Source organism: Sphaeroforma arctica (genome assembly GCF_001186125.1).
Source record: "Sphaeroforma arctica JP610 unplaced genomic scaffold supercont1.159, whole genome shotgun sequence".
NCBI classification, from domain to species: domain Eukaryota; class Ichthyosporea; order Ichthyophonida; genus Sphaeroforma; species Sphaeroforma arctica.
Window position 1 is genome coordinate 38,540 of NW_014040399.1, and position 12,092 is coordinate 50,631.

Below are 12,092 nucleotides of genomic sequence, written 5' to 3' on the forward strand. Positions count from 1 at the left end.
ATATATATATATATATATATATATATATATTATATTATATTATATTATATNTATATATATATATATATATATATAATAGTATATATATATATATGTATGTATGTATATATACATATATATATATATATATATATACATGCATACATACATACATACATACATAAATACATACATACATACAGATACCCACTGTGCTGGTGATTTCGATGGTACTGTGGAGGGCCATCGCAGGACGATGAGTGAGATCATGCCAATCCGTTGCAGCATGCAATACGTTGAGCCAGACCTCACCGAGACACCCACGCAGGTGGCCCAGAGAGCGTTAGAGATCATGCCGTATCTAACCCAGGTATGGTTGATTGCTTACTTCATTTGACCTTTTACGGAGACTTTCGACGCTAATGCTGTAGTATTGACTGAAATAGAAGCCATTGATAGTGGTTGAGAATATCGAACTTACATCCGGCCATGTCAATCAGCATAGATGTCATTGCCAGTCTCTTAATTGACTAAACCATCAACTGTGTACTGACTTTTGACTCAGACCTGGACGAGTGCGAACGGGATTGGCAACGGAGCGCGCATGTGCGGGCATGCAGGTATGCCAACCGCGAGCGTGCGTCTATGTTCATTTCTGCGGATGATATATTGTGCGCTTAAGGGCTTGTTCGTGTATGTTGTATCCATGTTTCTCCAGCAAATGTGCAATGCATGACTACTCCCATACCACTGTGACGTGCTGTGTTCCGAGCCCATTGAGATCCGACCTGGTCTATTTGTTCGGTCCTTTTGACCACGCGGCCTTCGGAGTTCACAGTCCAGTGTGTGCTCTGAGCCGATGTGCTCTACTACCAGTACAAGCTGCACCTGTCCCGCACTTGTATTGGCGTGTTAGTACATGTGTTTAAACGTGTTATACCCTGCATCGCTTCTACCCCCTCCCCTTCCACACACACACCACCACCACGCGTGAGCACGCACACGCGTGCGGACTTCTGCGACTACAGGCACAGCCCCACTATCACGAAGCGTTCGCCTTCTGCGTCTTTCGCACATACTCTCTTGGGTATGTGTGATTGTGTTTATGGTATGTTGTACACTGAGGTAAGTATGTACCAGACCGCATGACAAACGCTACACTACCCTGCGGTATGACACACGGCCAAATGTCCTTACCATCTACCACAAGAATGCTCGTTGTGTGACCAAGTTTTCTCGATATACTTTTTTTGTATACATCCCATCCACCGGTGCGTTCTGTCCAATATCTATTGAGATGACGCCTGTGCCTAGTGCATGCCCAAGAAATGTGGCGGTGGACTCAACTGTGGGAAGAACCTATCGCTACACATATCTGTATATCCACTATCCACACCGTCCCAAATGAATTCGCCCTTCATACCTCTCATTACATACATGAGTGTGTATGTGCACGTGCATCTGTGCCCAAGTCATGACATACATGAGTGTGTATGTGCACGTGTATCTGTGCCCAAGTCATGACATACATGAGTGTGTATGTGCACGTGCATCTGTGCCCAAGTCATGACAATACATGAGTGTGTATGTGCACGTGCATCTGTGACCAAGTCATGACATACATGAGTGTGTATGTGCACGTGCATCTATGTTCAAGTCATGAAATACATGAGTGTGTATGTGCATGTGCATCTGTGCCCAAGCTATATCTCAATACAACCATGTGTGTACGTATGTGCCTCCTTGCAGACGGCGAGTGCGACGAGTCCTGTGCTGAGCACGCGATGCTTGCCGAGTGTGCCAAAGCCCCTATGGGAGTGTCTCACGTGTGTGTGCGCACATGGATCGAGGAAGTGGGTCTGGCGAGCAGCACAGACGGGGTGTGGGATAAGGATATGGGAGATAGTGTGGATCTGTACCTGCGTAATCTGGTAATGCGTGGTGCGTTGTTGAGGGTGGGTATAACCGAGCCCATGTATGTACACCCACACCACGCTGGGATTTGGGCCGCCTCCCCGGTGATATATGTTGAACCATCGGAATCGGCCGATCAGGATGAGGAGGGTGACAGGGGTGTGGAAACACTTGAACGTGCGAAGAATGATGATATCGATAAAGTTACAGAGGGTACAGATGCGAATACAGACGTACGGAGCGATACGGAACAACTGGATGAGAGTAGCGTGCAGAAGTGTGTGGTACCGGCAATCGATGATGTGGTCGAGTTTGACAGGAATGGCAGCAAGACCAGGAGGAGTAGGAGGCAACGGACACGGCACTCATCCAACGGCAAGAAAGGCGCAAAGTCACATCAGACCCGGAAATCAGAGCAAGAGAACGAGCACCAACCCCAGCAGCAACCACCGCCAGAGATGAGCCGTTCGCAAGCAACGGTGCAGCAGGACACGTCTGTAGATACACAGAATGGGGCGCGGGATGTGGAAGCGCAGTCTGTCACTGTGGCGGACTCCACAAAACTTAAAAAGAAACCCAAGCCAGACGCGTTCAAGATTGACGACACACTCGTGCGCGTCATTGACCCATGGGTCAGCCCGAATCCAGAACAGGTGTGTGTGTGTGGTGGAGTTGATCTATCAGAGTTTTATCTTTCAATTAGCACTGAACCCCACGTAAATTGTCGTTATTTTGCTTGATATGTTGGTGTAGATGTATATGTGTGAATGTCAGTTGTGTATAGGACGGTGAATCGTGTTTGTGTGCGATGGAGTTAATCTATCAGAAACTTATCTTCGAATTGATACCGATTTCCACATAACTATCCTGTGAGACATGGATATTTTGCTTGGTATGATAGTTTATATGTAACTATGTGTATGTCGATTATGTATCGGATTGTGAATCGTTCGTCTGTGGGTTGTTGATGTGTCCTTCCTCATAAAGCCTCAAATCGAGCGACTACAATCCGAGTATCTTCAAGAGTGGAACAAATATGCTACACCAGGCAAAACACCCGCATCATCGCGATTTGCGTACATGTATGTACGCCTACGACCAAGCATGTACTTATAAATGTGTCTGGCTCCGTTGCAGGCTTAAATCAAGCATTTAGTTTGATTATAGAATTCGAGTCATATATCTCGTGGATGTTCTTATGTGAACCAGTTTAAATTGTAGGCCGACGCCACTAGAACGAGTAAACGATAGAAGTGCAGTTTTGAATTCGTATGCTATCTGTACTCTACTAACACTGTCAACCTGCATGTTACACCATCGACAGTGCATAAACACAGAGAGGCTGGGCAAGTTCTTGACAGTGATCACTGAGCGTGTGTTGCAGGCTCCCTGGTTATGTGAGGCAGATTTGTACAGTGACTATTCCTTCGTCATGCTCCCAAGAGCGTTTTCAGACCTCCTTCGCTTACTGGTAGCGGGCCGAGTGCTTGTTCGTAAATACCTCCCCCGCGTCAGAAAACCGGACTTGTTCTCGTCACCCCTGGATACGCTGCTGTCACACCCTGGGAGTGAGGAGATGCAAGGTGATGCTAACCAGCCTGACAAGGCCATATATCACGCCACACCGGACTGCTACGTGCGGTTGGCATACTTGTTAGAGGCCGGGGGTTGCGGTGAGGAGTAATCCTGGACCATGTCTGCTATGAGATGATAGTACATACTGGTTCTTTTGTATTGTCGCCATCTATGCGAAAGCGGGACCCGTGTAGATCACAAGTTGTACTGTGTGAATACAGCGCTGGCCAGTTGTTGTGGGGTCGACAGAGACTGGCATTACGAATGGATATTACCACGCCAGCTGGGATAAAATTGTCTTTTTCCGCACTGCAACTTTTTTAAATTGAATAAAATCAGCGGAAACCAATGATGTGTTTGTGAAAATGGTAAAATCATTCGCAGTGACATGCACACACTGTTAGTTCGGAGATATTCTAGGACCGTTACCTCACTTTTTACGAGATATCTAAACTGAACGTAAAGGGTTTGACTGCGTGCCAAAGCCCATATAACCGAATCCAAAAGTAGAGTAAGTTTAGACTCGAGAGTCGGAGGATCATGGTCAACTGCTCAAATAAGGCAATTCATTTTTCAAGTAAAACTTAATATATTGTCTACCAATCGCCACATACACCTCAATCTTCCCCTGAACGCCAAAGTCTTTCATATCGTACATACTCATTCCGGCCTCGCCGGGGAAACCGTCAAACATACTTCTTTTTCAGAACGCGAATTCTAGTCAAACCGTCCTAATTTAATGAATTCCATTATCAATCATTTCCGTCTGAGAGTAAGGAGAAAGGAATCTTTCCACAATGGCCGAATCCAAAAGTAGAGTAAGTTTAGACTCGAGAGTCGGAGGATCAAGGTTCAACAGCTCAAATAAGGCAATTCGTTTTTCAAGTAAAACTTTAATTTAATGGATTCCATTATCAATCATTTCCGTCTGAAAGTAAGGAGAAAGGAATCTTTTCACAACGGCCTAAAATTTGTACTCTCTACTCGGTCTGGCGACGCCACGACTGGCCACAGTAGCAACTGGCAACTGACCGTGCGCTGGATGTGGACGATTAAACTTTGAAATTTTTCTTTCACCGAACTTTCGGATTCTGCTGCAATGTTGACTTATTTATTTACAAGCGAGTTAAATATTATATATGACTATGTATGTATAATCATAGCCAAGTGAGATGCAAATTGCAATATTTATTTTTTGTTGCATATCTTTTGAAAAAATAGAACGTCTGCGCAGCCGAATAATCGGAATCTGCTCTTCGGAGTTCCAGGGCCAGGGGCAGGCCGCAGGGCCCACAGGCGGGAGGAGGGGGCCACAGCCCACAGGGCCCCAGGGCCCAGGCCCTAGAGGCCGCCAGCCGCCAGAGGGCCCACTGGGGCACTGAGTTATCAGTTATGAGTGTCAGAGTCACTAACCCATTCCACTGACTCCAGGGCCCCAGGCTGGCAGCCGTAGGCTGAGTGGCACCGCTCGGAGCATCAATCTCGCTGTCACTCTTCTTTTTGTTTTGAAAAACAAAACTAAAAAACTAAAAAGGCAACATTCCTGATCCTCTCGGTTCTTAACTTCTTGGAGTTCTGAGGCCGAGTCTAATCGGTTATAGCAAATTTTCGTAATAGTAACAATAATAGGGTAAATTAAGGCTGAAAATTTTCGAAATGACTCAGGTGTCCTTTCGAGATTTCAGACTCAATTGCACCAAAGTAGTTAACGTATAACTCGACGTTTCCCGCCAAAGTACAGACTATTTATAAACCTACTCTAAGTGCGTAGCTTTCAAAAATTCAAATGCATGTTATAATATATCATAGAAAGTGTCTAATAAATACTACTTCTAATATATACAACCTCTGTTCTTTTGTGATACAATATGGACGAGGAACTTCCCATCTTCTACACACGCCGAGAAGCATTGAGACATCGATTGGCTAATGTCATCAATGAGGATACATCCAGTGCTAGTGATGTGCTTAGCAATATTTTGCGTACAATTGAGGAAAGTAGCATTAACACAAGTAGTATTGATAAGGAGGAGGATAGTGAATCAAGTAGTGACGAAGACTCCGAAAATGAGAATAATATTACAACCACTATGATAATAACTACAATATTAACAGTACTAACAAGCATTCATTCTGTTCTAGAACAATCAATTATCGTGCCTAGTGGATCACTTGTGTATCGTACGTACCCTGCGGAACAGAAGTTGACATATTTTTATAGATGTACTTGAAGTAAAGTATATCACACGGAAGTTGCTGCGTTAAGGTAGGTCTATTACATAACTAACAAGCATACAAGAAATATACACTGTTATTAACAGCAGCATTCAAAAGAGGCATCGTAACCGCCCGACCGTTAAACCGCTTCTTTGTAGCAAACATGCTTGCATCCAATCGAACATTTTGTGCGGGATTTCGTGTATCCAATTAGATTGATGGGGATATCGACGGTATTTTAAATTTTCTTGGTAATTTTTGAAGTTTACGTAAAGATTCCGACTAGGACGTAAAACTATAACGAAATCAACTATTACAAGAGACAAATTTTGTCTCTGGAAGTTTTCAAAAGTGGGACACGAAATCATTTTTCTAATATTTAATCGAGCATACTATTGGCTGACAAGCTATGTCGCTCGCCTATAACGTGAAACCTAGTATAGTTAAAACCCGGCCTGAGTATGCATAGTGAGTACAGATTTACTGATTTAGGCGGTAAGTTCTGATATTGATTAGATAGACTTGGTTGAGTTGGTTCCTACTTCTCGTGATCTCGTCACTATGATATATCACACATAGGACGTCGGAGTCTGGAGCCAGAGAATTTTGGAGTTGGAAGAATTTCATTCACTGCTTCAGACAGGTGACAGGCCGCAATATCAGTATAAAAGCGACACAATCTTGGAGATACACCCCATAAACTATAAACACTCGAATACAAAGCAACAGCCAGTCTCGTAGACAAGACAATGAAGTTCACATACACACTTTATGCTGCACCAGTATTCGAGACAGTGGCTGCGCTAGACGACAGCTACAAGCCTGCGACAGATTTCACAAAACAGGCGATCGCTGATTCGGTAGCTAATCTCAATTTTTCGGACTTTACGGACTTTGAAGATGTAGATCGAGGGTTTGTAGTGGCACCGGCGAGTCTCAGAGTTGTTGAAGTGAGCGGACAGATGGCGTCAGACGCTGACACGTTTCTAGATATGGTTCACGACGACAAACCGTGCCCGAAGACTGTTAATCCTTCTACGTGGCGGCAGGCCCAGTTGATGACACGAGTGAGAGCCTACAAAGTTATTGACAAGGTATACCAAATTCGGGGATTCGATTTGGCAGTGATAACCATCATCAAGGCACCTGGCGGGCTTATCGTATTTGATCCGCTTGGCACCAAAGCAACTGCCCACGAAGCATTCGACTTCTACTTGAAAGAGGTCGGACCGAACACAGGTGCGAATATGACATTAGCTTTGTGGTTTTTACACATTCCCACATGGATCACTTCGGCGGAGTACTTGGTCTGGTGGATGAAAACTCACATACGCCGCAGACACTCTCGAGATTACAAAGGACGTAGAAACACATATCATTGCCGGTCTTACTTTTGAATTTATGCTCACTCTAAGTGCAGAGGCGCCCACCGAGATGCACTCATGGATTGAAGATTGGGGATTACTCAATACAGGTGAGAATGCTGTTATGTCTGCACATAATTTTTTGACACTCCGAGGAGCAAAAGCTAGAGACCCGATGAAGTGGACCACGTGCATCCAGCAAAAAATCCAAAGGTACGGTGATCTAGTGCAAACAATGATTGGTCAGCACCACTGGCCAAATTTTGGGAACGAAAACGTCGTTGAACATCTGACTATGACCCGCGACTACATCAAATTCACTCATGACCAATCTGTTTGCCTACTCAATCTTGGTTTCGGTATGGAGGAAATCAGCAAGACTATTGAAATGCCCAAGTCTTTGGACTCGTACTTCAACACACGGGGACAACACTATGGACACCTCAAGCACAACTCCAGGGAAGTATACCAATACTACATCGGCTAGTGGGATGCTAATCCTGCAGGTTTCCAGCGGTTACCACCGGTAGAACGAGCTCAGCAGTTTGTGGCAGATATGGGTGGGATCGAGGCAGTAATTGAACGGGGCCAGTGGCATCACAATAATGGAAATTCCCGATGGTGTGCTGAAAGTATGAATCAGGTTGTGTTACGGGGACAACACTATGGACACCTCAAGCACAACTCCAGGGAAGTATACCAATACTACGTCGGCTAGTGGGATGCTAATCCTGCAGGTTTCCAGCGGTTACCACCGGTAGAACGAGCTCAGCAGTTTGTGGCTGATATGGGTGGGATCAAGGCAGTAATTGAACGGGGCCAGTGGCATCACAATAATGGAAATTACCGATGGTGTGCTGAAAGTATGAATCAGGCTGTGTTCAGTGATCCTTCCAACAGGCAGGCGAGATATCTGGAAGCTGACTGTCTGGAGCAGATCGGTTATGCCGAAGAAAGCGGTATTCGTTGAAACTTTATGCTCACAGGCACCCAAGAACTACGCCACGGTAAAAAGTCGTATCCAGAACCTGATTTGGGCGAGTCATTCCTGTTTGAAATGCCACTAAGGATGATGTTGCAGAGTTTAGAAATCAAAATCGACCCCGAAATGGCCGAGCAATCCAATGGGTTATCACTGAACTTGGAAGTGAAAGATACAAACGAGAAGTTTAATTTCATAATATCACACGCCGTTCTGATCTCGCTGCCAGTTGATGTTTTACCCACAACTGCTCGTGCAACCGTTACAGCTGAAAAAAAGAAGGCGATGATTAATATACTAACCACTGGCGATACCTCAGGCGTGTCTGTCAGCGGTGTTAGTCTGCCTTTGCCGAGCTTATGGGGTGTGTCTCCACTGTGTCTGATGGAACCTGGAACATCATAGAACCGAGTGAGCATTACGTACCGCAAGCTCAAAACACTTATCCTCATTCAGATACTTTGGCGCAAACTGCCGAATCGACGTCTTGCCCTACTGATGAGGATCTTACTACGGGCGCTTGGATTGGTATTTGTCTTGCCAGTGCTGTAATCGGTGCTGCTGTGGGAGCTATAGGTATGAAATTCCTGCACAAAATAAACCCAAGTCATTCGGAATCCACAACTAAATTCGGGGACGATAGTCAACTTAAGTGAACCACATGAGCCACTACTCTGTGCCATACAGCGTAGATACTTTTAATCGAATAAAATTAGATCAGAATAATATACAATTGGACGCCGCACATCAAGTCATCGATGTGCATAATGGATTAACACGATCCATCTTCACAGTGATAATATTTTGTACAAAACATGCGATTTTGTTCATATGTTTAATTTCACGCGCACCTATCGTATTCCATATCCATAGGCGGTTATGCCTTGTTGTTGGACTATACGGTTATGCCTGGATGATGAATTGTACCTTTTGTGGGTCACTTCCGCGGATACATCGATTGAGCTACATAATAACGAAGGGCAAACCATTTTGATCTAACCCCTCCACATTACACAATGATGTATGTCAGGTCTAGGCTCGGGATTTCACAGGTATGCAACAAGTCAGAGCATGTTGATTTAATGGAGTCAATTGAGAAACTATTATTTTATTGCCTACAAAGCAAGTGTAATCCTATGTGTATTCATTCACAATATACCGTATGATACAGCAACGGTGCAAGTCCGCAATGCAGTACTCTTTATGTAAATAGACATGAACATTTATATACTATTAGAAAACTTAACTCAGTTGAAAGATCTCGTTCGCTTTCCTATAGAGCGCTGTTGTATGATGTAAATAACTCCTGCGATTAACCAGGTGCTAAAAGATCAACCGCACAATTTAAAATGTGCTGAAGCGAGTACTAAATCTACCAGTACACACATTTGCGAAAATATACACTCTATACTCAGCGTTGCGATGGCAAGCTCTGCATCAGACGGCAACAATCAATTCATCCGCCACGAAAGATTTCGAATGCGGTGATCTATTCTCCTGAGACCGGTAGCATACATACTATATTTGGTCATGGTGAAGGGCTAAACAGTACCCCACACCTTATTGTGCTACTATATATAATTATACACTATACAAACCCTTTACATATTAGGTCATACCAAGTAACTGATCGTCGCCAAAAAGGCTTGGTGGTGCGATTTAAGGTGTCACACTCTTTCGGTTGTACTGATACATCCGCGCGCACGCACACATACAGCGCTCAGTGCGGTACTAGTGTGAAACTAGAAGAACATTCGTCGCACCACAGACGCCACTGACAGCACGCCCGCAGCCATTAAAAACCCGTCAACGAGCCACGCAGGCAGGTGCTCTTCCGCTGCATCTGCCTCTGGCATGACCTCAATGTCCCAGTGGTCCACAGCCAGACTCAGCAGCACAGCCGTGGATACGAGCGCCACACACACACGCACCACGCGCATGCCAGAGGTCTCCGCGGTGGAGGCGGGGAAGCCTTTGAGTAGCACGCCCAGCGTGGCTACGTTCACACTCGGCGTGAGCGACAGAAACCCGAAGGCCAAGCCATTCGATGCGCCAGCCTGCTTGAGAGCGCGGGTGAACGTCACTGTGGCGTGCTCGCAGAGTTGAAGGGGAATGGTGGCAGCCAGCACGGCCCCCCGCATTAGCACAGCAACCGCTTCCTGAACTACAGGCGAGTTTTCGCCCACGTGTTCAGTGATGGCCAGGTAAGCGTCTGCCGCAGGCTCGCGCACATATCGCGTGCACACACAACTCAGCACCAGCCCGAAACCCAACCACGGCACAATTTCTTCGAAGGTCGAGAGCAACAGCTTGAAAGGGTTGATAAATACACGGTAGAAGAGCGACTTGGGCTCAGTATCTGCCTCGCTATCAAAATCGCAGCACTCGTCAACGGAGTCATCGCCCACCCAGTTGCTGCCTGTGTCTTTGCTTGCTTCCTTTCCATGTGCATGCCCCTGGCCCTCCCCGTCTGCGTGGTCGTGCACGGCTTTTTCATCCGCTTCTGATTTAGTTTGTACGTCTTTCTCTCCAGCTTTACACGCACCCTTGCTCTTGGCTGCAAGGGCTACTGTGTCCTTTGAGGCGGGCTTGGCTGGTTTCCCAGCGAACGAGGTTGCTGCGATACCTCCGGCTATCGCAAGACACAGAGCCCCTACCAAGCGAGCAGCCGTTGCTGTCGGGCCCAACACGCCATACGTGACCACGGCACTGTCCAACCTGCATAGACAATGGCGCACAATACATTAGCATACGCGTATCGGCTATTCACATGAAAATGTTTGGGAGGACTAGTAAATTGGGCTGGCTTGGTGGTATTGTCAGGTGTGGCGCTGTTTTTCTCGCCAGAAATACGCCACTTACAGCAAGTCAAACTGAAATATCCCGGATTAACCGGGCAAGTGAAAAATATGTTCTAACAAACATTACTCATGTATACTAGGATATTTCTACACTGTACTCCTTACATAACGGCCAAGAAGATATTGTGCTAAAAATAAATAAATAAAAATATGTGTATATCTAGTGAAACTCATGTATGCCAGTCTGGGTCGAGGCAGGGATGCGTGAGTTAGCAATAACAACCATCACGAACACAGAATGCCACAGCGCCAAAGAGACTACCTTTAGTCCAACTTTCGGGACATAAAATACAGCAGCACCACCCGCACGACATCTGCCATTCTACTTAACGACACTGTCGGCTCGACTGCTTCGTACACATTACTGCCACTACCGACCAACTGCACGGGCTAACACCGTCACCGATGCCTCGCCGACAACGGGACCACACAAATGTGTCAATAAAACCATACACAACCGCCAAGAACACGTGCGCACAACTCAGCGCCTATCATCTAATGTTCAGGTGGGTTCACAGACACCCATTCACCTACCCTGCCGACTGACTGGCCGTCACAAACGCCGTTACAACAGCGGGAGAGCACCCTTGCTTAGCCAGCAGCACCGCAAAGGGCAGCACACCGCACGAGCACAGCGGTACGCACAAGCCTACCACAGCTCCCCTCACACTGGCAAAGAATGCATCTAACAACCCAAAGCTGCCGGCGCGAGTTCGGCCCCCCAGATACACCGACAGGTCCGAAGGAATGATCGGCAGCACCTGCAGCAACACAGCCACAACCAGGCCAATGATCAGCCACGGACACATGTCGGTGACTTCGTGAACTATGTCGTCCCACAGAGTGCCTGACCCGTCCATACCGTGTGAATGGCCACACCCACACCCGCCTTCCCCGTACGAGTGCCCATGTGAGTCATCCCCGTGGGATTCATGTGCGTGACCATGATCGTGAGAGTGTGCGTGGTCGTGCGCCTGTGCATTGTCGGATGCTCTGTGGGCATGTCCATGCTCTCCTGCGACATGGTCGTCGTGCTCGGAGGCTTCGTTCGCTTCACTGTACGTACACATATTGGATGTACAGTTGTGAACTAGTTAGATTTCTGATTCATATGCGAATGGACTGTATTTTATTATAACGTACAATGAACCAACATATATATATATATATATATATATATAATATAGATAAAGATAATAA

At 46.1% G+C, this 12,092-nt stretch overlaps 3 protein-coding genes across 3 annotated transcripts in view; 2 read left to right on the forward strand and 1 right to left on the reverse strand.

Moving 5' to 3' along the window:
* The window catches only part of SARC_03214 (hypothetical protein), a gene marked incomplete at its 5' end in the record, with an annotated part of 22,136 nt that extends 18,324 nt beyond the window's left edge, over window positions 1-3,812 (forward strand). The window contains 4 exons of the mRNA XM_014302998.1: window positions 183-349; window positions 545-599; window positions 1,729-2,546; window positions 3,218-3,812. Coding sequence (XP_014158473.1) covers window positions 183-349; window positions 545-599; window positions 1,729-2,546; window positions 3,218-3,577 — 1,400 coding nt within the window. The 3' untranslated portion in view covers window positions 3,578-3,812. The remainder of the gene's footprint in view (window positions 1-182; window positions 350-544; window positions 600-1,728; window positions 2,547-3,217) is intronic.
* A 2,622-nt stretch (window positions 3,813-6,434) lies between these two features.
* On the forward strand, window positions 6,435-8,436 carry SARC_03215 (hypothetical protein; the record flags this gene model as incomplete). Its single annotated transcript, XM_014302999.1, has 5 exons — window positions 6,435-6,924; window positions 7,025-7,512; window positions 7,537-7,743; window positions 7,795-8,008; window positions 8,036-8,436. The coding sequence occupies 5 exons, from the start codon at window positions 6,435-6,437 to the stop codon at window positions 8,434-8,436; spliced, it is 1,800 nt and encodes a 599-aa protein (XP_014158474.1).
* Window positions 8,437-8,958: 522 nt separating this feature from the next.
* SARC_03216 (hypothetical protein) lies at window positions 8,959-11,962 on the reverse strand (the record flags this gene model as incomplete). Its single annotated transcript, XM_014303000.1, has 2 exons — window positions 8,959-10,749; window positions 11,427-11,962. 2 exons carry the CDS (start codon window positions 11,960-11,962, stop codon window positions 9,774-9,776), a joined length of 1,512 nt encoding a protein of 503 aa, XP_014158475.1. The 3' UTR covers window positions 8,959-9,773.
* Window positions 11,963-12,092: the final 130 nt, after the last annotated feature.